Here is a 27,588-nt window from a genome sequence, read left to right on the forward strand (position 1 = left end):
ATCAGGTGACATGGTTGGAGAAATGGAATCACATGTACTTAATGAAAAAAATGTATTTAATATAACCATTGAAAAATTGTTCTATTTGTAAATGGGAAGGTGAGGGAGTTTGTTTCAGAAATAAAAGAAACAGGATAAAAATTTAAAAAAAGAAATAATTAACAGGAAAATAATCATTTTATTTCATAAACTTATTAATGTAATACATTTAACAGAATAGATAATAATTAACAGATAAAGTAACTGAGTAGAAGATCTATTAGAGTTTCTTTGAAGCTCTGATCTGACTGGAGGATGATGGTATAGACTCAGGGTAACAAAGAATCATACTATAAAGATCATTTTATAGTCCCAAAGATGGTCCATTCTGTGCAAGTGTGAAAAAATTAAATTCATCCTTTGCTGAAATTGTTGCAACATTCACGGGGGAAAACACAGAACTAGAAATCTAATTAATAACATTTGTATATATAGAAGTGTGAGGGCAGAGGCTTGAGAGATTTCAGTCCCAAATGACATGGAGTAAAAATAAAATGCATGTGTCTGTATTGTTCAGCTGCTAGGGGCAAGCACAGAATGATTTGCCCTTCCCAGGTAGGTTTCTGAGGCATTAAATGTAAAGAATCAAGAAAAAAATGCTTATATTTGGAAAAATGAGGAATTGAATATTTACAAAGTTAAAAATTATTTTTTACTTATTTTCATTGGTTCATAGTCTGCAATCTGATGGCAGAAAAGAAGGTGTTTCCCATTTAAGCAGGGTGAGGCAAATTCATTTTGATTAGCAAATGAACAGTTTTTACTTACTTATATCCTAATCAAAATTAAAAAAGAACACTGACTTTATTATTTTTTCCCAGTAATACTTGAGGTATCACAACACAAACACTAATTTGTGTAAATTCAACCCATACAAACCACAAATAATATTTATTTAAATCTAAAAAAAATCAGATCATCACCCATATGCCAGTTTTCACATATCAACAGAAAGACAGGTGCATGCATACACACTTGGAAGCCTATAAAAGATATATTTATTACTCTTGTTCCTGTCTCCATTTTTAATAAACAAGTCAGGTCTAAAATCCAAAGAGATGGAAATGTCTGTGTTCAATACTGTATTTTCCACTTGGTTTTAGTATTCTTTTTTTACTGGTCAAAAGAAGCACCCTTTGACACCAGATCACTCCTGCATTTTAAGTAATAAAAACAAAGCAAAGTAGTAATATACTACTAGAGACAGGTTTACTAAAATATATCTAATGTCTCAATAAATACAAAAAAAATGTGAATGGGAACAATTACAAACATATTCATTATTCTTAAGTCAAAGATATGCTCATTGTTCCTGAATTTAATACAGAGACTTAAACAAATCGTGATTCTTGAGGAAGTCAGTGAATGTAAACATTTTATGCTCAATTCTATTGATTTTAAAAATATGAAAATGCAATTTCCAATTTTGTGTTTAATGTAAATGTTGCTTTCATATTATATCTGACGTGTAATGAACTTTCATTCATGATCAACCATTGAAATAAAAGCACTGCAGGTGAACACTAATCATATACCTTTTGGATGTCTCCAAATTTGGAATTAAACGTTCTCTAAATTCTATACCAAACACGTTATTTAACTTTTGTCAGCAATATAACAATGAAATTTGTCTTGACTACTGTCTGAAAATTAAGAATATAAAGAATAGAATGTGCGGATATAAATTCTTTTTGATTTACAGATGATGCTTTCCTGAGTGTCGAGAAGAGTTAAAACCTTGATATACCATTTCTTGATCATTTCTGTAGCATTTTAGAAAAATCAAGAAGAATGGATGGAAAAAATTGCTCTTCCATGAATGAATTCCTTCTCGTGGGAATTAGCAATAAGCCTGGAGTTAAAGTGACTCTGTTTATCACATTTCTAATTGTCTATCTCATCATTCTTGTTGCAAACCTCGGGATGATCATTTTAATTAGGATGGACTCCCAGCTTCACACACCCATGTATTTCTTCCTCAGCCATCTCTCCTTCAGTGACGTCTGCTATTCTACAGCAGTCGGACCCAGGATGCTGGTAGGCTTCATTGCCAAGAACAAGTCAATTCCCTTCTACAGCTGTGCTATGCAATGGTTGGTGTTCTGTACCTTTGTAGATTCTGAGTGTCTACTGCTGGCAGTGATGGCCTTTGATCGGTACAAAGCCATTAGCCAGCCCTTGCTCTATACAGTCAGCATGTCCAGCAGAGTGTGCTCCCTGCTGATGGCTGGGGTTTACTTGGTGGGAATTATGGATGCTTCAGTAAATACAATATTAACATTCCGGTTATGTTTCTGTGAGTCGAATGTGATTAACCATTTCTTCTGTGATGTCCCACCTCTCCTCTTGTTATCTTGCTCAGACACACAAGTTAATGAGTTAGTGATATTCACCATTTTTGGCTTCATTGAACTGATTACTCTTTCAGGGCTTTTTGTGTCTTACTGCTATATTATCCTAGCGGTGAGAAAGATCAACTCTGCTGAGGGGAGGTTCAAAGCTTTCTCCACCTGCACCTCCCACTTAACTGCTGTTGCAATTTTCCAGGGAACTCTGCTCTTTATATATTTCCGGCCAAGCTCTTCCTACTCCCTTGATCAAGACAAAATTATTTCATTGTTTTACTCCCTTGTGATTCCCATGCTAAACCCTCTGATTTATAGCCTACGGAACAAGGATGTGAAAGAGGCCCTGAAAAAACTTAAAAATAAAAAGTGGTTTCATTGAAAACATGTATGTATGTATTTTTTCTCCTAATCTTACACTATAATTCATGGAAATCAAAATTGTTTTGAATACTATGGTGTGATTCAACAAGTATTTATACCGTGTCCCAGCCATGCCAAAATGTGTCATTCCCTAAATACTCCATGGTTCATTTTATGTCTTGAATTTATATGTGGTACTCTCTATTTGTGGAAAATTTCTAGACTCCTAGTTTGCCAAATTTTTGTTTCTTCAATTTTTCATTTGTGCATGAATTGACTTTTCTAAGTGTTATTAAGTGTTTTCTAAGTACCTTTATGAGCTTTGAATTTCATTTTGACTCTGGCAATTTATTTACTAATATATCTTATCACCTAATGCAAATTATAATGTTAATTAAGCAATACTAAATTAATTATAATAAACTATAATTACTCATATGTAAAACAAACAAAACTAGACACTATGACCCCAAAGTACACTGTTCAAATATAGTGAAGGAAATTGTTGTTTGAGATGACTTCAAATTTACTTGTTTATGAGAAAATAAATTTGTCTATAAGAGTAGAGCTGGGGGCCCCTGGGTGGCTTGGTTGGTTGAACTTCTCACCCTTGGCTTTGGTTCAGGTCAAGATCTTAGGTTGGTGAAATTGAGCCCCACATTGGGCTCCATGCTCTACAGGGTGTCTGTTTGCATTTCTCTCCCTCTGGCCTTCTCCCTATGCATGCTGTCTCTTTTTCTAAAATAAATAAATAAATAAAATATTTAAAAAAATAAAGAGTAATGTGTTTTGATGGAAGAATGAAATAAGTTGTTTTTGTTGTTGTTGTTTTGTTTGTTTTAATTAGCTCTCCAATGATTTTGGAACAAGTAGCTTCTGCCTGGTAAAGGTGACTCTTCTAGGGGCAGTGGTGATAACTGATAGCCAGGTAGCAGCCTATGAAGATCATCCTGCTCCTCAACACTTAATCTGTCATTCTCTAGTAATTCTTTCTAGCAATACGGGGCTTTTACTTTTGCACTGGCAGCTGGACATAATGGCAAAGCTGTCTTTCCTGATTACCAACTCTTATAAAGTTCCACTTCAACTAAATTTGGACTTCATTCCTTTCATCTCCCCCTACCTGGAGCAATAATGTGATTCTTCTATTTTTGATTGGAGTATGTTATTCCTTTAATGGTTTGTGAAGAGACCTTATTGTGTGTGCTATAGGCTAGTGACATTTCTACAGTGAACTTCTGTTACATAAATTGCTAGCAAAGACAAACTCAGTCTCTGAGCATTTATTTGCCTCCCCCACAATCCCCCAAAAAACCCATAAATTAAAAAATACTTCTTACAAATGCAGACAATTAATCTGGAAACTAAAGATAAAATAGGGACTAGCTGAGAGATTTAGGTAGATTGAAAAAGCATTCTATGCAAATGGTTCAGCAATTAGAGAGTGCTGAGGGAGACAGGACCTAGTCATCTGTGGAATTTAAAGGTAACCAGTGTGGCTGGATTCTATCACTGAAATTCAAGATTCAGTCACTTCCCCCAGAGGCTTTTCTTCCCTCCAGGATTTGTTAAACTTGGTTCACAAACCATGGTGTGCTTGGAAACATTGTTGAACCCATGACTGTTTCCTAAATCATTCCCTTCATTGTATGCTAATGAACACTCCAAGTTTAATCATTTTTATCTCTTTACTCAAGCACCATCATAGCATCTGGGTAAAGAAAAAAATATTTTCTAAAAAGTTAATTTTTATTGAATGTTTATTCATGGGGGCAAAAAAAAAATCACTGAGTTCCAGTATGTTTCCTTAAATACATTTTTGTATCATTTATGTAAGCACATAAAATAATTGTGAATGCTAAGAGTTAAGGGAAAGTTAAAGGCATAAAAATTATTTGGAAAATAATTAAACCAAAGAGCCCTTATCTGGGTATTTACAAGATATTTGACAACTTAACTTGGCCCTGCTCTAGTTTGTCTATGGTGAAATTGAGACAGGAAAACTGAAAGAACCTCATAAGAGAAAAAGCTGTTTTTTTTCCCTTTACTTCTTTTCTGGCTTCTATTCTTGCTAGCACCTACACCCTACCCCACTCTACACATGCCTTGGAATGCAAATAACACATGCCCTCCTTGTGAAGGACAAAGATGTAATGATAGCATTGTAGTTCTCCTGCACAGTAGATGATATATAAGGAATGTTGGAGCCGAGTCATGTGACTAGGCCAGACCACTGGCATTATCTCAAGGTCAAGATCCCTGGTGACACCTGGATGGCTCAGCGGTTTAGCACCTGCCTTCGGCCCAGGGTGTGATCCTGGAGTCCTGAGATTGAGTCCCACATGGGGGTCCCCTCATAGAGCCTACCTCTCTCTCTCTCTCTCTGTGTGTGTGTGTGTCTCTCATGAATAAATAAATAAAATCTTAAAAAAAAAAAAGATCCCTGACTTCAAGGAATGAGTGACTTCTGAAAAACACCTAGACCCCATCCTTCTTCCGACCAGTTCTTGGAAGCCTGAGAAAACACATGCACCAGACTATAATCACCAATAAAAATTTCAAACCCAAACAAAGAAAAGACTCCCTCTTTCCTTTTCCAAATCTCCCAGATGATCCATCTGTATCTCTCTCTCTCTCTCTCTCTCTCTCTCTCTCTATATATATATATATATATATATATATATATATATATATATATATATCTTCAATAAACTCTGCTTTTATCTCCTGTTGGCTCAGGTTTGATTTCTATCCTGCATGAAGCCAAAGACTTTTTTGGCTGATCCTGCAGGACCTCCTCTGTGTCCCTGGTTGCAGCCTGCCTGCATCAAAATCACTAAAGTGTCTTGTTTAGTAAACAGAGATAAGGACTTGCGTTTGAAGGATCATACAGGAATAAGGGGCATCCTTGGAAGCCTGGGTGGCTCAGTCACTTAAGTGTCTGATTCTTGGTTTCAGATCAGATCATGATCTCATGGGTCATGGGATTGAGCCCCATATTGGGCTCCAAACTCAGCACAGCGTATGCTTGGGATTCTCTCTCTCCCTCTCCCTCAGCCTCTACTCCCTTCCTCCCCCCACTCACTCACTCTCTCTCAAATGGATAAATAAATCTTAAAAATTAAAAAAAAAAAAAGCACAAGGGGCAATCTTCATTGTTTGCTGCAATTACACAGGCTAAAGGCCATTCAATGTCTAAGGTTACCTAGATGTCATTGTTAGCTTTGGTGAAAATCTTTCAGATTGCCAGTAAAGCCCAAGTAAGATAATGAGAGTCCTCTGTTGTCCAGGGTGAAATTCTTTTGGAGATTCTGAGACTTGGTAGGGGGTGGTATAGAAGTAAAAAACAAACAAACAAATAAATGGAGGATGTTTCCTTTAGTCACAATATCTTCTTAATTAGTCAATGCTATTTGGACATTTTACCTATAAATCAGGTATTCTTATGAAGAACAGCATGGCAGGAGTGTAATTTAATCAGACTAAAGCCCAAGCACAGATGGGTGTCAATCTTAGAATCTTAAAGATGCCACCTGCTACCACATTACTCTTCCCTAAGACAACTGGAGTGGGCTTAAGCTCAGATTTGATCTGTATCTTGGCTCCTATAAGCAAATCTAAGTCGAATGTGTGAACTAAAAAGAAGGAAACATGAAGTGTATTAAACGAGGCATTTTAAGCTCAATAAAAAAGTGTTCAAAAATGGAACTGACTGATCTATAAAATTTGTGAAATCCTTGTGCCTAAATTTGTGAGAGTGGAAGATGAGTGACCATTTCATGAAAAACTAGGGAATTTAAGACCAAGATAGGAGCTTGGGATTAAGACCTGCAAAAGGTCAGTAGAGAAATCTCTCTTGATTTTCCACAGAAATTCAGACAGTGTTTTATCAAAATAATTTATGTTAACTTATCAAATCCAATCCTTATCATTCCCTTTACTGTCTATATCTTTAACTCATATGCTTCTCATAATGTACTCACTACTTACTGGTGGCAAATATAACTGTCCTAGGAGGACATTATCAATGTCTGCATGTGATGGGTCCATGTCCTCGTTAGAGAGGGAGAGAGAGAGAGAGAGAGAGAGAGAGACTAAGGGAGGGGTCGAGGGAGTGAATCTTAGGCAGATGCTCCACTGAATGCAGAGCATGAGGTGGGGCTCAATCTCAGGATGCTGATATCATGACCCGGAGACCATGACCTGAGCCAAAATCAAGAGTCTGTCACTTAACTGACTAGCCACCCAGGCACTCCATGTGTGGCTCTTTCTTAAGAGAGGCAGAGAATTTAACTTAGTTTGATATCCTCCCTAGAAACATGCTATGCATTGCAGAAGCAGCAACAAAAGTTGGGTCTGAATCTGTTTGCAACTCAGTATAACAGTGACCTTTAACAAGTCACTTTTCCTTTTTGGGTCTCAGTACCACCCTGTCAAAAGAGGGGTCTTAACTAGATAATCTTTATCATATGTTCCAGGTACCACGTTCTATATCTGAATTGATTCGATTCTATCAATGAATAATGTACAAGCCTTCTTCTATCTGTGGGAAGATTAAAAAATAAAAACAGATATGGGGGGATATATTCCTACTGAATGACCACATTACATCACTAGTCCAATTTGACCCAAAATAAAGGGTTGTAATAATGACAGATACCATAGGTTGTAGGAACCTCAATACCATTAAACTAGACTCATTTTTCTGTCTTCTTGCTCTGCATTTTAACTTTAAGAGACACTTAATAAAAGTGGATACCCAACTTTATTAGTCCTTGGGAAATCACATATTCTACATAATAGCTAAAATTAAAATGACAGACATCATTAAGGGTTGACAAGGATGTGGAACAGCCAGAGGGATTACACACTGAAAGTGTGATACTGGGAACATGGATTGGCATGTTTCTTTAGAAAGCTATGTAAAGATATTTATTAAATCTAAATTTTATGGGACACCTGGGTGGCTCAGCAGTTTGGCTCCTGCCTTCAGCCCAGGACGTGATCCTGGAGACCCAGGATCGAGTCCCCATGCACATCTCTCTGCATGGAGCCTGCTTCTCTCTCTGCCTGTGTCTCTCTGCCTCTCTCTCATGAATAAATAAATAAAATCTTTAAAACAAATTCTTTTAAAAAATAAATTAAATAAATCTAAATTTTATACATGCATGTGTGTGCACATGTTTCCAGCTTCTGGTTTTACATGCAAGATAAGTGAATACATACTTCCACCAAAGTATGAAAATGTTCAAACTAACAACTGGTATTAGAAAAAAATAAAATAACTCAATTGCCTATTAACATTAAAGTTAGATAAATAATGATATTTTTCTATGACGGATACTATTCAATAATAAGAGTTACATGGACTGTAACTGAGAAAATAACATGAATGGATTGCCCAAGTATGTTTTAGAATGAAGCAGCACATACTGTAGGCATCCACTAAAATGTGAGTAAAAAAAAAAAAAAAAAATCCTAAAATAATCTATCATGATAAAAGTCAAGAAATTATTTACTCCTAAGGACTAGACAATTAATGACTTAAGAAAGAACATGTAGAAGTCTTTGTTGATTCTGATAATGTTCCTGTTCTAGGTCTGGTATTTAAAAATACCACCTGGATATAGGGGTATTTTTAAAAAAATTATCTAGCAGTATGCTTTATCATTTAAGTTCTCTCTCTTTCTCTCTCCCCCACCCTCTCTCTATATATATGTGTATGAATATAATACATATTATGTTATGTCATATATTTATAGATGTTATATATATTATGTGTGTAAATATATATATATTTTTAAAGTATTCTCTATATTTATATTATACATCAGAAAGACTTTCCAAAAGCAAGGGCTATTCATCTGTAGATTATGAGAAACTTCAGAATGTTATTATTATAAAATTTTATCCCTAGAAATGTTTTATACACAATAAATCCAGCATATTTTTGTGAAATAAATGGGGCAACTTTCATATTTCTGTGAATAATTATATCTTTTACTGTTAATGTAAAGAAAAAGGCAAAATTGTCTTACTCAAACCATAAGCACTCTTCATCCTCTTTAAAGCAACAAGGAAATTTAGTGACCTGCTTTTTCTTGGCACCATTATCATGCACTAAACTTCCTCACAGTGGCCCATGACACACTTGCCCATGTCTCAATGCCATACAACTATTTTGCAAAGAGAGGAGTTTATAAGTAAGGACTTGCCTATATAGGATCACATATACAAGCACCATGGTGTCAGGGAAGTCATGCAGGCAAAGATTTTTTTTTGTCTCGCTTGTTTGACCCTCATGTCTTAAATTCTAATTGACAATTTTTCATAATGTAAGAAAGTCAACTGAATTAAAAACAAAGCCTTTTAAGATAGTAATTTTACAATTTTTAATAATAATGTAGTCGCTGAAGCTCAGATTTTAATGGAAAGGTATGAAGGGAAGTTAGATTAAATTGCCTATAGGGGCAGTTAAGTTTAAGAAGGAAAATTTAAGTTCTATCTAAACAAAATGCAACCTGAAAAGAATTTTCATCCCTGGAGGCATTTCTCATCTGATGAGAAAATGAATTTGGAAAATAAAGTTCCTAGGTGGCACATGTTTATTTTTGGAACACATAGATTTGGTATTTACTTGACTTTTTAAAAGAAATACATTAACTGTAGTAAGGCAAAATATAGAGCAAGAATATATTATTTACATTATAATTAAGGGTGGACTTTTAACAACATACAAACATCTGTACTTGTTAGCATCCTGCAATGATTCATATATTCTAAAATGTCACTCAGAACACAGTCAACACAGAGTGTCCCCCAAGACTGCCAAATTGCACAACCTGAAAGTCACCATTTTACTTATTTTCTTGGCTTCCTGGATTTATGAAGTACAGTGTCTATTTGATACATTTATATATTGGAATATGATTACCATCATAGCATTAGCTAACATCTGCATTCCATCATGTAATTATTGTTATTTTTTGTAGTGAGAACTTTTACAATCTAGTCTCCTAGCAACTTTGAAGTATCTCATGCAGTATTATATTATAACTATAATCATAATGCTGTACAGTAGATCTTCAGAATTTATTCATCCTATAACCACAAGTTTGTACCCTTTGACCAACATCTCCCAATTCCGCCACTCAATTCTTGTCCCTGGTAACCACCATTGTACATCCTACAAGTTTTTGTTAGTTTGGCTTTTTTTAGATTATATATATATATATATATATATATATATATATATATATGTCATATCACACAGTGTCTTTATTTTTCTGTCTAACTTAGCTCACTTAGCATAATGAGCTGCAATTCATCACACTGTAGTCAGGAAACTATTAAGGGCAAGTTTTTTGATTCTTAAGAACATAATGCTATGAAACCCCAGAAGTTTACTGATTTTATCTGGCTCTCATTTTCAGAGTCTGTATACTGAGGTTATTAAGGACAGCTCAGAAAATACAAGATAATACTAAAAACATGTGATGATATATACGAATAAGTTAAATAATATATGAAAACCGCAAAGAATTTGGTAAGATCTCCATACTTTTTGTATCACAAATCTAGTGTTGAATAAAGAGATGCTGAAAGGTATGGTTACAGGATACGGAATAGAGACATTTTATAGGGCAGAATAATGCCCTGTATGTGTGTGTGTCTCATGAATAAATAAATAAATAAATAAAACATTAAAAAAATAAAAAAATAATAGCACACAAAACTTTTTTTTAACAAACAAAAGTTGGTTTTGTTTTAAAAGCATATTCCAATACATTTTTTTATATTTTTATTTATTTATTCATGAGAGACACGAGAGAGAGAGAGAGAGAGAGAGAGAGGCAGAGACATAGGCAGAAGGAGAAGCAGGCTCCATGCAGGGAGCCCAATGTGGGACTCCATCCTGGGTCTCTAGGATCACGCCCTGGGCTGAAGGCGGCGCTAAACCGCTAAGCCACCCGGGCTGCCCTCCAATACATTTTTTTTAAAGATTTTATTTATTTATTCATGAGAGACAGAGAGAGAGAGAGGGAGAGAGGGAGAGAGAGGCAGAGACACAGGCAGAGGGAGAAGCAGGCTCTATACAGGGAGCCCGACATGGGATTCGATCCCAGGTCTCCAGGATCAGGCCCTGGGCTGAAAGTGGCACAAAACTGCTGAGCCACCTGGGCTTCCCCTCCAATACATTTTTAATAAAAGTTTATCCCATAGGGTACCTGAGTACCTCAGTCAGTTAAATGTCTGACATTTGTTCAAGTCATGATCTCTGAGTCCTAGGATTGAGCCCCATGTCCTGGTTCCTGCTTAGTAGGGAGTCTTCTTATCCCTTTCCCTCTGCCTCTCCTCCCCCCACTTATGCTCCCTCTCTCTCTCAAATAAATAAATAAAATCTTTTTAAAAATTAAAAAAAGAGGGATCCCTGGGTGGCGCAGCGGTTTGGCGCCTGCCTTTGGCCCAGGGCACGATCCTGGAGACCCGGGATTGAATCCCACGTCGGGCTCCCGGTGCATGGAGCCTGTTTCTCCCTCTGCCTATGTCTCTGCCTCTCTCTCTCTCTCTCTCTCTCTCTCTGTAACTATCATAAATAAATAAAAATTTTAAAAAAAAGATATAAAAAAATTAAAAAAAGAATAAAAGTTCATCCTCACAAACGTGAACTATATAAGTAGAAACATTTACTTCTCCTCTTTGTTGAATAACTACCAGCCTAACAACAGGAAAATATTTAATACCACACATTTACTGAGTCATTACTCATGCATAGTCTATATTAAGGATTGTAGGAGTGTAAAAAGACACAAATAGGCAAAACAAATGATTCAGTAAGGGATGTTAGGTATAGTAAATGTTATACAGTTGAAGGAGAGCAGAATAGGCTTCTGAAAGCAGGAAATTAATCTCCCTGTACCAGGTGGTACAGTGATATCCTTATTACCAGAGAGGGAATTTAGGCCCAAGAAGGCTGTAAAAACAAACAAAACCTTAATTCCTCACTAATATACTACCCTGAGGCCAAACCTTTGCCTTATCAATTCTTCACAGATTTATCAATTTCTTGACCAAAGGTACAAAGGCTGCCTGATTTGGTTACTTCTTTGAGTCTCATATTTTATATGGGGCTTTCATATGTATGAAATTAAATTTGTTTTCCCTGTTAATCTGTCTTATGCCAATTTAATTACTAGGCCACTGAAAGAACCTAGAAGAAGGGAAAAGTTTTGCACCTCAACACAATAAAAAATATAGGTGGTTGAGATGTAGTTGAGAGAAAGGAAACAATGACTACTTAAAGAAGCAGTATGAGGGGATCCCTGGGTGGCGCAGCAGTTTAGCGCCTGCCTTTGGCCCAGGGCGCGATCCTGGAGGCCCGGGATCGAGTCCCACATCGGGCTCCCTGCATGGAGCCTGCTTCTCCCTCTGCCTGTGTCTCTGCCTCTCTCTCTCTCTCTCTCTCTCTCTCTCTCTCTCTGTGTGTGTGTGTGACTATCATAAATAAATAAAAATTAAAAAAAAAAAGCAGTATGTAAGATTATCATACTTCCAAATGGGAGATGAAGCAGAAATGGAAGAAACAGGGTGAACAATGAAAAGGAACTGAAAGTTATTAAGTAGAAAGTCTATTTGAATTTAATTAGACATTTGTTTTCACTGGAGGAGGCTGTAGATTCATGGCCATGAGCATAGCATTGGAATAAATTCTAGTAAATTTCTGACAATCAATTTGGTAACGAGCAAAGAATTGAAAGTTTAGCTTTTGAAGAAACATTCATGAGGGAAAATACAGAAGCAGAAATCTAATTAATCATGTTCATATAACCCAGAAGATTGAAGGCAGTCTTTAGAGATTAAAGTCCCCAAAGTCACCAGGTAGAAATAAAATGCCATCTGCTTTCTGTCCGTGTGCCAGAAATAAGAACAGAAATATGATCATTTTAGGTAAGTTTCTAAACAACTAAGTTTTAAAAATATAGGATGCAGAGTACCTTACTAATTTTGGAAAAAATAGGAATTGAGTATTAAGGAATTTATAAATGAATCATTTTATACCTGCTTAACTAAGTTAAACAAATTCTGCAACCTATCATCCAAACAATGATATTTCTTTATGAGGCCTGTGTGGATTTGACCTTGTTTGTCATTTGTGTAAGGTTAGTAAAGATTTTACTTAGTTATATTTTAACCAAGTTCAATAGGTACACTATCACTGTTTATCACCATGCAAGTGATATTGTACATGTAAACTTGAGATTTGCTCTAGTTTTATTAAAAAATAATAAAGATAACACCTTACAAATAAATCCAAGTATATATAGACTACATATCCTAGTATTTAAGTCTAGAAAAATAAAAATGAGACCACCACCCACATTACAATTTCTGTATATTAACAGACACACACATACAGAATGTGTATATAAACACAAGACAGGAGGTTATATATCTCAGAAACATTTGTTTTTCTTTTTTCCTTTTTTATTTTGATGGAAAAGACAACTTAAAACCCAAAGATATGCAAATTTATACATGATAGTCTGTTATTTCCTCTTCTGTTTATCACCAGTCTTTGTCTTTCAAAGGATTTGTCCTATTGCAAAGGTTGGTCTTATAAATGGATTCTAAATGCTGTGGCAAACCAGTGAGGAGGAGTGATAGACTAATTGTATAGAACATATTCATATTTCAGTGAACGCTAAAGTCAGCATACATCAAACACTATACCATAATAATTTTCATGTATTATATGCAATATCATTTTCAGTGATAAACTCGATTATTTTTCTGTGATAAAGTAGCACATGCAATTATTATTATTTTTTATTTAAATTATTATTGTCTAACACATATTGCCCAGTATCTTCTGGAGTTTTCTCAACAATTTGTAGTTTCTTTTATACTATTAGGGATCTAGAGCAACCTTTCAGTTTATTCAGATCTAGTACTTGACACTGGACAACAGAAGCCTAGACAAGTAACATATCTCAGGAAAGACATATGTAGTTAGAATCCACAGTTATCAACTTTCTATCCCAAACATGTTCAGTTTTTTCATAACACAATGATGTTTCTTTGAATGTGACACTCATTGGGCTCTTTCCTGAGGGTTAAGAAGATAATATAAAATCATATTTTGTCTTACAGATAGTGTATTGTGTATTCAGTAAAGTCGAATCTTGATCTATCACTCACTTGATCATTTTTTAAACAGTTCAGAAGAAGCAGAAAGAAGGATGGACAAAGGAAATTGCTCTTCCTTGACTGAATTCTTTTTCTTGGGAATTACCAATAATCCTGGGATGAAAGTGACCCTATTCACCATCATTCTGGTTATTTATCTCATTAATCTCCTGGCAAATCTTGGAATGATTATTCTAATTAGAATGGATTTTCAGCTGAATACACCAATGTACTTTTTCCTCAGCCATCTCTCTTTCTGTGACCTCTGTTATTCCACAGCAATTGGGCCCAAGATGCTGGTGGATATATTTGCCAAAAACAAATCAATTCCTATCATAGGCTGTGCTCTGCAATTCTTGATCTTCTGTACTTTTGCAGATTCTGAGTGTCTACTGCTGGCAGTGATGGCATTTGATCGGTACAAGGCCATTAGCAACCCGTTACTCTACACAGTCAACATGTCCAACAGAGTGTGCTCCTTGCTGATGGCTGGAGTTTACTTGCTGGGAACGGCAGATGCTTTGATACACACAACATTAACATTCAGTTTATGTTTCTGTGGATCAAATGAGATTAATCATTTCTTCTGTGATGTACCTCCTCTCCTATTGCTCTCTTGCTCAGATACACAGGTCAATGAGTTAGTGATATTCACCATTTTCGGCTTCATTGAACTCAGTACCATCACAGGAGTCCTTGTATCTTATTGTTATATAATCTTATCAGTCTTAAAGATCCGCTCTGCTGAAGGGAGGTTCAGAGCTTTCTCCACCTGCACCTCCCACTTAACTGCTGTTGCAATTTTCCAGGGAACTATGCTCTTTATGTATTTCCGGCCAAGCTCTTCCTACTCCCTTGATCAAGACAAAATTACTTCATTGTTTTACACCCTTGTGATTCCCATGTTAAACCCACTGATTTATAGCCTACGGAACAAAGATGTGAAAGGGGCTCTAGAAAAATTGAAAAATAAAATATGTCTTTAAGTATTTATATATCATACATGCACACATAGTGATTGTTATTTTCATAAAATTATATGGTATGATCTATGAAAAACACAATTTTCTCAAATACTTAAATAAATGAGTATCTGTACTAAAATTCATCCATAGGAAAATGCTGTAGTTCCTCAAACCTATCTTGCTTCACTATGGTCTTCAATTTATTTATGAAACTACTTTATGCAAAACATCCTGACTCTTCTAATTTTGCCATATATCTATTTGTATATTTTCCATTTAAGCATTATTACAAGTATACTCTGATTTACTGTTGAGTAGTCATTATGTACTTTTTGTACATTTACATGCTTTGCATTTCATCACAAATCCAGTAGTTCTAAACTAATGAATTCTATAATCTAGAGGAATAAACAAATGTTAATTAGCTAAGCACTCAAATAGTTCATAATAAGCCTTAAAACTCTCATGAAGTAAAATATTAGGAGTTAATAAGCTAGATAAAATGAAAAATATCTAGAAATAAATGGAAAAATTCTAGAATGTCAAAAGCTAGTGTGCAGAAGAAAAACTTCCCTGGATGATGATATTCAATCTCATATCTTAAAAAAAAAATGCAAGTTGGAAAGTAAAAGATTCTAGGCAGAGAGTCTGACAGTTACAGAAGTCTTGAGGTGAATAGTTCTATACCTTATCCCTTTTTGGTATTTTTGGAATTCACAAAGTCCAACATGTATAGGTTATAAAGAGTGATGTAAAGTACCTTGGTAAATTACATCATTGTGCTGAAATTATTAAGAAGTCCATCACATCTTGATGAGTAATTTAAAGTTTCCTTAACATCTTTCCCCTTCTTAGCTCTGGTTAAATGTCCCTTTTTATAATTCATAGGCAAATATCTCCTTTAAGTATTGTTTTAATATTGTTTGGTTTATTAAATCACTACCTCCAGTATAAGATAGTAAGCATTCTTTGTTCAAGGATTGAGCATTCTATACCTGTTATCCTAAGCACCTGTGTCTTGTCAAAGACAAGAAATGGCAAAACAAACATACATCAAATGAAATATTAAGTAACACTTTTAAGAGCTTATTAGACATCAATAACACAATTAACTGAGGGTATGAGATATGGATTGAATACACATATACACATATATTTTATATCTTTTCAGAACATACATAAAATGGTGTGGATACTAAAGTAATGGATCTATAAAGAACTACATATTAATTATACTAGAAATAGAGTGTCTTTCCATGTACTTGCTCGATATATGCCATTTCATCTGTCTGTACTCTGCTTTCTAATGGTTAAAGCCCTGCATTTGCTTGTTGAGACAACATGGGCATGGCATATATTTGCAGGATCATATAAGATGCAAGGACACTCTTAATTATTAATTACAATTATAAAAATTAAAAGCTACTGAATATAGGGGCACCTGGGTGGTCCAGTTGGTTGGGCATCTGACTCTTGGCTTTTGGCTCAGGTCATAATTTCGTGGTTTATGTGATTGAGCCCCATTTTGGGCTTGGTGCTCAGCAGGGAGTCTGCTTAAAGATTCTCTCCCTCTGTCCCTCTCCCACTTGTGCATTCTCTCTCTCAAATAAATAAATCTTTTTTTAAAAAAGCCATTGAATATCTTAGATTTTCTAGTTGCTATTTTGAAATGCCTTCATATAAAAACATATTAAAAAAAGACATAAACCCAAGAAGGTTCTCCAGTTTTCAAAGGAGCATTTGTGAGACCCCTCACCTGTCATACAGTATCATGTTGGGGAAAAAAAAATCTATGGAGCATATTTTTTTTAATACAAAAGGCTTTAAGTGTTTGTATCTGAACCGTATGTCCTCAGTTAACACATATTCTTTTGAAACTGTTACTTATGAGCAGGAGCATAGTAGAAAATACTGTTTGAAATACATTGTACAAAAAAAGTAAGGTGTAAGTAGATTGCTGGTAATTTAGGGAATGTGATATGTTATTTAGTAAACCTATCTCTCTCCCTTTCAACAGCTATATATTAACAACATCTAAAGACATCAGCCTTTAGACTGATTTGATCTATATACTGGCAGTTTTATCAGATCTAGTGAGTTTGAACTAGAGGGAAGGAGATTTGATTTGATTTGATTTATTTTATTTATTTTATTTTATATTTAATAATAAATTTATTTTTTATTGGCATTCAATTTGCCAACATACAGAATAACACCCAGTGCTCATCCCGTCAAGTGGCCCCCTCAGTGCCCATCACCCACTCACCCCCACTCCTCGCCCTCCTCCCCTTCCACCACCCCTAGTTCGTTTCCCAGAGTTAGGAGTCTTCATGTTCTGTCTCTCTTTCTGATATTTCCTATCCATTTCTTCTCCCTTCCCTTCTATTCCCTTTCACTATTATTTATATTCCCCAAATGAATGAGACCATATAATGTTTGTCCTTCTCTGATTGACTCATTTCACTCAGCATAATACCCTCCAGTTCCATCCACGTTGAAGCAAATGGTGGGTATTTGTCATTTCTAATGCCTGAGTAATATTCCATCGTTATACATAAACCACATCTTCTTTATCCATTCATCTTTCAAGGGAAGGAGATTTTAAAGAGGAAATTCTAAGCCCAATAAATGTAATTTTCAAATGTAGAATTGACTAATTTAATTAATTATGAGCTTCCTGGGATCCCTGGGTGGCGCAGCGGTTTGGCGCCTGCCTTTGGCCCAGGGCGTGATCCTGGAGACCTGGGATCGAATCCCATATCGGGCTCCCGGTGCATGGAGCCTGCTTCTCCCTCTGCCTGTGTCTCTGCCTCTCTCTCTCTCTGTGACTATCATAAATAAAATAAAAAATTAAAAAATAAATAAATAAAAAAAATAATTATGAGCTTCCTTTTCCTGAATTTTGAGAGGTTTAGTAACACATTATGGGGAACAATTTTTAGGGGATTTGTGCCTCATATAGAAGCTTGAGTATATGGCCTACCATAACTCTTCTATCTTGTTATTTTACCTAAATAAAGAACCTCACATCAAAAGGCTTTGATATATTCTAGCCTACTTCAATCCTCATCATTCTCTTCCCTCCATAATCTCTGTATCACATATACCAAATGACTGATAGCAAATATTATAGTCCAAATGCAGCTTTTTGGAGTAAAGGAGAGGTCTTTAAAGATGATGTTTTAAGAGACGTCAAATTCTCCTCCTCCCATGGGTACCCCAAATTAACAGCTACAGACAGTACAACTCCCTCTAAAAGAAAACAAGAAACTATCTGAGTAACTATTACCCAATGCGCAAATGAGAAAATATCCACATTAAATCAGAAGAAAAGCTAAGACACAACTTTGCTATAAACCCCACCCTTGGCACAGGGACATGTAGTTGGGAGGGATCCCCTGGCTCCCACCCTCTCCATGAGAAGTGAAAGGTTTATACCACACATCCAATGTCCCAACATTTAATAGTCCCACTAAAGGGACTGACTTCCAAATCCTCTCCCTCCAAAGGCCAATTAGTCTTAAATCACAAGATTCATAAGACTATAGCAAATAAAATAAGAGTTCCAGCTATCACACCAGAGCTCAGAGCAAAGATAACAGAAAAGCCCATCTATCAGTCTTGTCTTTTGTACAATTTAGAAACCTAAGTGTCAGGCTTCTGATTTTGCATGCTTCTAGGAGCTGACTGGGATCCTCCATGTACACCAGAGAAGCCTATGGATATGTCCCCAACTCTTTCCCTCCCGTTGACCCCAAATCACCAATATCTCCCAGGAAAGAGTTTGTACACATGCCTGCACCCCAGTTTTTGCAACTGTATTCTTAGGAATGTATTCCCACATCATTGGATTCTGATAGCCAACAGTGTTTCCATTCAGCAATACCATAGTATTTTAAAATCATTTCAAGCATATTTTCCAACCATAATGGTATGAATCTAGAACTCAAAAAGAAGACAAAAACTTCACAAATTTGTGGACATTAAACAACATGTCCTTGAACAACAGTAGGTTAAAGATGAAACTCAGAAATACCTCAAAAAATATCTTGATAGAAAAATGGAAACAATGTATTGAAAGTTAAGGAATACACCAAAAACAATTCTAAGTAAGAAATTATAGTGATAAATGTTACCATTAAGAAAAAAAAAAGAAATGAAATAAACAGCTTAACTTTACACCTCAAGAAACCTGAAAAGAAAAACAAACTAAGCCCAAAGTTGGTGGTAGGAAGGAATTAACAAAGATCAGAGGTGAAATAAGTGAAAGAGACACTAAAAAGAAAATAAATAAGATCAATCAAATTAAAACCTGGTTTTCTGGGAAGATAAAAGACAAATCTTTAGCTAGACTTACCAATACAAAAACAGAGAAGACTTAAATAAATAAATTACAACTGAAAGAAGATACATTTCACGTGATATTACATAAATATATAGAATCATAAGAGGCTACTACGAACAATTATATGCCAACAATTTGGACATCCTAGAAGTAAAAAGTAAGTTTCTAGGACACACAACTAATCATGACTGAATCACAAATAAATAGAAAATCAGAATAGACTAATTGCTATCAAGGAGATTAAATCAGTAATCTAAAACCTCCTCAAAGGAGACCTGGGTGGCTCAGTGGTTGAGCATCTGTTTGGCTCAAGTTGTGATCCTGGTGTTCTGGAATCAAATCCTGTATCAGGCACCCCACAGAGAGCCTGCTTGTATGTGTATGTCTCTGTGTATGTCTCTGCCTCTCTGTGTCTCTCATGAAGAAGTAAATAAAATATTTGAAAAAATAAATAAAAAATTAAACCTCCTCAAAAGGAATATTCAGGACCAGATATCTTCATTGGTGAATTCTACCAAATATTTTAAGATGTAATAGAAAGATCTTCTCAAACTCTGCCAAAAATTAGAAAAAAAGCAATCCAAACTCATTTTATGAGACTAGCATTACCCTGATACCAGAACCAAAGAAGGACACTACAAGAAAATTAAAGGTCAATATCCCTGATGGACATAGATACAAAAAGCTTCCACAATATATTCACAAGCCAAATTCGACAGTGAGTAAAAAGAATCATAAGCAATAATCAAGAATCCAGGGATACAGGAAGTTCCAACATCCCTAAATTTATCAATGTGTTATACTACATTAACAAAACAAGAGATTAAAAAAATTATATGATCATCTCAATAAATGCAACAATCTTTTATGATAAAACTGTCAGAAGACTTGGTAGAGAGGGAAATTACCTCAACATAAATAAAGATAATATATAAAAAGCCCACAGCTAACATAACATTCAACAGTGCAAAGGTGAAACTTTCCCTCTCACATGAAGAGTAAGACAAGGACATCCACCCTTGCCACTTTTATTGAAAACAATACTGAAAATACTGAAAATCCTAACCATAGCAATTAAGAATGAAAAGAAATAAAATCCTCCAAATTGAAAAGGAAGAAATCCAATTGTCTCTATTTGCAGATGACATGATATAATATATATAGGACCCTTAAAGACTCCACCAAAAAACCAGAACTAATAATATATATATTATATATTATAAAAAATATATATTAGATATTATATATGATAGTAAATAATATATTATATATATATCAGTAAAGTTACTGGATATGAAATCAATATACAAAAAATTTGTTTTTTTATGCACTAACAATGACTTATTAGAGAAATTTAAAAATAAAATGCCACTTACATTAACATAAAATAAAATACTTAAGCATAAATTTAATCAAGGATGTGAAAGAACTGTACACTAAAAACTAGAAGTTATTGATAAAAGAAATTGAAGAAGACACAAATAAATGGAAAGGTATTTCATGCTTATATATTGGAAGAATTACTGTTCAGTTGGAAATCAGGAAGTGTGATGCTTCCAGTTTTGTTCTGGTTTCTCAAGATTGCTTTGGCTTTTTAAGCTTGTTTTTTGTTTCATACTAACTTTAATATGGTTTTTCCTATTTCTGTGATAATGACCATTGGAATTTCGATAGGGATTGCAATGAATATGTAGATAACTGTAGGTAATATGATGGCTATTTTAAAAATATTTGGAGAGGACACAAAATTACATTTCAATGCTTCTTAACTTCGTAAAAGTTGCAATGAATGAAAGAAAACTGTTAAAAAAAAAAAACAGAAACAAATAGAGCCCTGGTGTTCCCTAAAACTTCTTTTTAAAAAGATTTTATTTATTTACTCATGAGAGACAGAAAGAGACCTACAGAGACACGGGCAGAGGGAGAATCAGGCACCCTAACTTTATCAGCAATATAACAATGATATTTGAACCTGATATGGGACTTGATTCCAGGACCCCTGGACCACGATCTGAGCCAAAGGCAGATGTTCAACCACTGAGCCACCCAGGCATCCCAAGCCTCTTCTCTGTATAAATGTATGTATGACTTCTATAATTTGAAGTAGTTTGTAAAACCTCTTTATCTACTCTTCTTTCTGTCACCAATTCATCTAATCACTTAAAATATTTACTGACTAGCAGTAAATTAGACATTGCTTGTGCAAGTCCTGGTGCTAGGGCTATAGGATATACAGAAATTAGCCAAGGCCAGCTATTATTTCTAAGGAATTTACAGTATAGTAAAAGACACACATCTAAATGAAATAAAAATAATTCAAGAAAAAGTGTGCTAGGTAAATGGATGTTTATCATAAAATAATTGAAATCCTGTTGGATAACATGTAGTTGAAAGAATGGCATCAAATGTGATTCATGATAAAAAACTATTAAATATAACAGTTGAAGAATGGTTATACTTCTAAATGGGAAGGGAAAAGAGATTGTTTCTGAAGTGAAAAAAAAACTATAAAAGTAATTAGTAATACATAATGCTTAACAATTAAAATGGTAATTTTATTTAATAAGTTAAACATAATGAATAGTAACTGAGATAAAATAATTACATAATAGTCTATTTAAATTTCATTAGAAGTCTGGAGGAAGATGGTACAGACTCAGGGTAGAATGAATCACACTATAAAAATCATTTTATGGTCCTAAAGATGATCCATCTGGTTCAAGTGCAAAAAATTTAAATTCAGCCTTTGCTAAAACTGTTGCAACATTCAAGGGGGAAAACACAGAACTAGAACTAGAAATCTAATTAATCACATGTTTGTATAATAGAGAAGTATAAGGGCAGAGGCTTGAGAGACTTCAGTCCCAAATGACACTAAATAAAAACAAAATGCAATCTGTATTCAGCTAACAGGGGCAAACACAGAAGAACTTGCTCATCACAGGTAGGTTTCCAAGTCACTAAATTTAAAGAATGAAGAATAAAAAATGTTACATTTGAAAAAATGAGTAATCAAATATTAAGAAAATTGTAAATGAATTTTTTTTTTTTTTTTACTTTTCTTCCTTTGGATAATAATCACCAATCTAGTGGCAAAAATATATTTTTCTTATAAAGTAGGATGTTTTGGAGTAATTTTCATTAGCAAATGTGTAGTTTTACTTATAGCTAAACCAAAGTAAAGAAAAACATTTTTAATCATGTGAAAGGGTATATGCAAATTAATTTTGTTCTAGTTTTAAACCAATAATAATTAAGATATCACAATACAAATAAAATTTGCAAAATATCAAAAATATATACATTTTGTTCCCATTTCTAATTTTTTGAGATTATTTATTTTAGAGAGAGAGAGAGAGAGCGAGAGCGTGAAAGCAGAGGGAGGAGCAATAGGAGAGGGAAAAGAATCTTAAGTAGACTCTACCCTGAGTGTGGAGCCTGACTTGGGGCTCAATCCCACCACTCTGAGATCATGACCTGAGCTGAAACCAAGAGGCATATGCCTAATCAATTACATTACCCTGGTGTCACTCCCTTGTCTTATTTTTTATGAAAAAGTCAAGTTAAATAACCAAAAAGATGGAACTGTATATGTTAAGTTCTCTTATTTTCATTTATTTTTTAGCATTTCTCCTTTGCTGGTCAAGGGACATGACATCTAGCACCAGACTACCCCTGAGTGTAAGTAATAAAAATGTGGCAAAGCAGTAAAAATGTTGTATTCTTTATTATTTTTAAATTGGATATCTGTTTACTATTATCAAATTTAATACATTCTTAAAGAAATCATAATTCTTGAACTTGGTAAGTGTAATTACTTTCATACTCAACCGGATATTTGTTTTTCAGATACAAGGATGTATATTCAGCTTTGTCTTTAATTTAGATGTGACTTTCAAATTATATTTGACCTGTGTTGAGACTTCATTCTTGATTGGCTACTGAGATAAAGCAGGGAAAGTGCACACAAGCCATATACTTTGTGGGTGATCTCCAAATTTAGAATCAAACTTTCCCTAAATACTATGTCAAACAATTTTAACTTTATCAGCAATATAACAATGATATATGTCCAGGTTTTTTTCTTAAATAAATCCTTTCTGACACATAGATCATATTTTTCTGAGTGTCAAGAAGAGTTAAAACCTTGATATACCATTTCTTGATCATTTCTGTAGCATTTTAGAAAAATCAAGAAGAATGGATGGAAAAAATTGCTCTTCCGTGAATGAATTCCTTCTCGTGGGAATTAGCAATAAGCCTGGAGTTAAAGTGACTCTGTTTATCACATTTCTAATTGTCTATCTCATCATTCTTGTTGCAAACCTCGGGATGATCATTTTAATTAGGATGGACTCCCAGCTTCACACACCCATGTATTTCTTCCTCAGCCATCTCTCCTTCAGTGACGTCTGCTATTCTACAGCAGTCGGACCCAGGATGCTGGTAGGCTTCATTGCCAAGAACAAGTCAATTCCCTTCTACAGCTGTGCTATGCAATTCTTGATCTTCTGTATTTTTGCAGATTCTGAGTGTCTACTGCTGGCAGTGATGGCCTTTGATCGGTACAAAGCCATTAGCCAGCCCTTGCTCTATACAGTCAGCATGTCCAGCAGAGTGTGCTCCCTGCTGATGGCTGGGGTTTACTTGGTGGGAATTATGGATGCTTCAGTAAATACAATATTAACATTCCGGTTATGTTTCTGTGAGTCGAATGTGATTAACCATTTCTTCTGTGATGTCCCACCTCTCCTCTTGTTATCTTGCTCAGACACACAAGTTAATGAGTTAGTGATATTCACCATTTTTGGCTTCATTGAACTGATTACTCTTTCAGGGCTTTTTGTGTCTTACTGCTATATTATGCTAGCGGTGAGAAAGATCAACTCTGCTGAGGGGAGGTTCAAAGCTTTCTCCACCTGCACCTCCCACTTAACTGCTGTTGCAATTTTCCAGGGAACTCTGCTCTTTATGTATTTCCGGCCAAGCTCTTCCTACTCCCTTGATCAAGACAAAATTACTTCATTGTTTTACTCCCTTGTGATTCCCATGCTAAACCCTCTGATTTATAGCCTACGGAACAGGGATGTGAAAGAGGCCCTGAAGAATCTTAAAAAGTGGTTTCATTGAAAACTTACATGTGCATATTTTTCTCCCAGTCTTACCCTATAATTCAAGAAAATCAAAATTGTTTTGACTAATATGGTATGATCTAAAAAATATCTGTAATACATTTCAGCCGTACCCAAATGTGTCATTCCCTAAGTACTCCATGCTTCATTTTATGTCTTGAGTTTGTATTTGGTAGTCTTTATTTGAAAATTTCTAGACTCCTAGTTTGCCAAATTTTTGTTTCCTCAATCTTTCATTTGGGCATAAATTGAATTTTCTAAATATTATTGAGCATTTTCTAGGTACTTATTCCATTTCTATGTGTTTTGCATTTTATAGCAAATCCAGTAGTTTTCACGCTGATGAATCTTGTCTTCTAATGGAAATGACAAATATTAATTAAATATTTTTCAAATTTTTTATGATAAACCGTAATTATGCCATGAAGTAAAAGGATTGAGCCCTATGAAACCATGCACAACGTTCAAATATAGTGAATGTTGAAAAGTGCTTTCTGGTAATGGAGACAATCTGGGATCTAAATGAATAGTAAGCATCAATGGAGAGAGGCATGTAAGTAGAGAAACCATTCTATGCAGATGAATCAGCAACTAGAAGGTTGTCAGTGGCACAAGATCTTATAGTTTCTGTGGAATTTAAAGAAAACCAGTGGATTCTAGTGCCACATTTCACAAATCAGTCACTTCCTCCAGGGGCTTTCCTTCTTCCAGCATTTGTTAATCTTAGTTCACACACCACCCCGTGTCTGGGAACATTGTTGAATCTACTACTGCTTCCTAAATTATTCCCTTCAGTATGGGGTAATGAACACTCAGAGTTTAAGGACTATGCATTTGTCTCTCTTTACGTGAGCACCACCATAGCATCTGGGTAAAGAAAGGAAGAAACATACAAAAAAAAGTTAATTTTTATTGAATATTTATTCATGGGCAGCAAGAAAAAAAATCACTGAGTTCAAGTATGTGTCTTAAATACATTTTTTGTATCATATATGTAGGCACATAAAATAGTTGTGGATGCTAAACATAAGGAAAAGTTAAAGAAGTACAAATCATTTGGAAAATAATTAGAACAAAGTTATTTGGAAAATAATTAAACCAAAGAGCTTCAGGCATTTACAAGATATTTGTGACTAACCTTGGCTCTGCTCTAGTTTGATAATGATCAAATCACTGCGGTACTTGTTTGGTAAGCAGGAAAAATGACATATTTGAAGGTCCATACAAGAATCAGGGGCACTCTTAAATGTTTTCTACAATTACATAAGCTAAAGTTATTTAATGTTTAATGCTACCTAGGTGCCATTATAAAAGGCTTTGGTGAAAACCTTTCAGATTGCCAATAAAACTCATGTAGAACAATGAGGCTCCTTCTGTTGTCTAGGATGATATTTTTTCCTGGGATTCTGAGACATGGAAGGAGGAGGTGTAAAAGTAAAACAAACAGATAAACAAAACAAACAGGGGATGCTTCTTTTAGTTACAATCTCTCCTCAATGATTCTGTTTTTTGTTTTTTTTTTTTAATTTACCTATGAATTAGGCATTGTCTTGAAGATCAGGACAGCAGAAGATTTGAATCAACTAAATCCCAAGCACAGAGGGGTGTCTTTAGAGTCATAAAGATGCCATCAACTAGCACACTACTCTCGCATAAGACTATTGTAATGTATTTGATCTGAATCTTGGTTTCTATAAGCAAATCTAAGTCTAATGCGTGAATTAGAGAAAAAAATTTTAAGTCTATTAAATGAGGTATTTTAAGTTCAATTAAAGGGTGTCCAAAAATGGAGTTGATTGAGTTGGAAAATCTGTGAGATGCCTATGCCTAAACTTGTAATACTAGAGGATAAATAATCACTTAGGGAACTAATGAATGAAGTAGGGGCTTGGGCGAATGACCTACGGAAGACTTATATCTTTATTTTCCATAGAAAATCAGGGAATGTTAGTAACAAAGTACTTTAATTCATTTTATCTAATTCAATCCTAACTATTTCCTAGACTCTCTTTATCCATAAATCATATGTTTCTCATAATATACCCACCACCAATTGGCAGCAATTATAGTTCATTTATCAATGCTTCTATGTAATGAGTCAATATTATAGGTCTTTTTAAAAATTTCTTATTCTGACCAGGGACTGGCATCCCTAAACATTAATGTTACTGTGATAAAAGATTAGGAAATGTGTATAATGATTCAAGCAATCAGCTCTATACTGAGGAAGAGCTGGTTAGGAAAATTTGTTAAATCAAAACAGTAATAAGTAGTTCTTCAGAGAAAGCAAATTTTGTTTGAACTCTGCAAACACGCTGTGTATTGGAAAAGCAATGACAGCAAAATTGGATGTGACTCTCTACTATCAAGTCACAGTAATTGTGACCTTCACCGAATCATTCTTCTTTTTTGGGCCACAGTTTTCACTCTATCGAAAGGATTTTTAAACTGAATAATCCTTATTGTGCATTCCAGATACCACATTTTGTACCCGTACTGATATGATTCTCTAAATGCATAATGCATAAACCCACTTCTATCTTTGGGGAGATTTGGAATATAACAGATGGGTGGGACTATATTATAATCCCAGGCCAATTTGACCTGAAATGGAATTGGCAATAATGACAGACAGATAGCATTGACTGTAGGAGCTCCCATACCAAGAAGGTGGACCCATTCAACTGATTTTCTATTCTTCATTTTGACTTTAAGACACATTTCATAAAAGTGGATATCCAACTTGGAATCATGTACTCCACAAAATAGCCAAAATGAAAATAGCAGACAACCTTACCTACTAGTGAGGATGTGGATCACACACAGGATTCACTCACTGAGAGTGATAGCAGAAGTGTAGATTGGTATACTTCTTGGGAAAACTGTATGCTAACACTAGGTAAATCTAAATTTTACACATACACATGTGCATGTGAACACACATTTCCTATTCCTGGTTTCATACACAAAATAAATAAGTGTATATCTCTACTGGAATGCATATATGAGAATGTCCATTCAACAATATTAGGAATAGAAAAAGGGAAATTAACTTGACTACCTATCTGAAATTTCCTATAATCAAAGTAGATAAATCAATTTGCCACCCATTCAACTGAAGACACTAATGCATTTATAGTACCCTAGAACTTTACTACCATTATTTACATCTCTGGTTCATATTAAAGGAATGGGATTTAACCTTAGTCACT

At 34.8% G+C, this 27,588-nt stretch overlaps 3 protein-coding genes across 3 annotated transcripts; all 3 read left to right on the top strand.

The window, feature by feature from the left end:
• Positions 1–1,830: 1,830 nt before the first annotated feature.
• Positions 1,831–2,766, top strand: LOC129514966 (olfactory receptor-like protein OLF2). Its single transcript, XM_055333655.1, has one exon. It carries the CDS (start codon positions 1,831–1,833, stop codon positions 2,764–2,766), a length of 936 nt encoding a protein of 311 aa, XP_055189630.1.
• Positions 2,767–13,984: 11,218 nt separating this feature from the next.
• LOC129514958 (olfactory receptor 5W2) lies at positions 13,985–14,920 on the top strand. The gene has a single exon (XM_055333649.1). It carries the CDS (start codon positions 13,988–13,990, stop codon positions 14,918–14,920), a length of 933 nt encoding a protein of 310 aa, XP_055189624.1. The 5' UTR covers positions 13,985–13,987.
• Positions 14,921–23,444: 8,524 nt separating this feature from the next.
• LOC129514962 (olfactory receptor-like protein OLF2) lies at positions 23,445–24,374 on the top strand. Its single transcript, XM_055333651.1, has one exon. It carries the CDS (start codon positions 23,445–23,447, stop codon positions 24,372–24,374), a length of 930 nt encoding a protein of 309 aa, XP_055189626.1.
• The last annotated feature ends 3,214 nt before the right edge of the window (positions 24,375–27,588 follow it).

Source organism: Nyctereutes procyonoides, unplaced genomic scaffold, assembly GCF_905146905.1.
Source record: "Nyctereutes procyonoides isolate TBG_1078 unplaced genomic scaffold, NYPRO_anot_genome, whole genome shotgun sequence".
Lineage (NCBI taxonomy): Eukaryota > Metazoa > Chordata > Mammalia > Carnivora > Canidae > Nyctereutes > Nyctereutes procyonoides.

Bases quoted from the DNA above. Each gene is read 5' to 3' on its own strand.
- LOC129514966 (XM_055333655.1), top strand. From the start codon at position 1,831: ATGGATGGAAAAAATTGCTCTTCCATGAATGAATTCCTTCTCGTGGGA.
- LOC129514958 (XM_055333649.1), top strand. From the start codon at position 13,988: ATGGACAAAGGAAATTGCTCTTCCTTGACTGAATTCTTTTTCTTGGGA.
- LOC129514962 (XM_055333651.1), top strand. From the start codon at position 23,445: ATGGATGGAAAAAATTGCTCTTCCGTGAATGAATTCCTTCTCGTGGGA.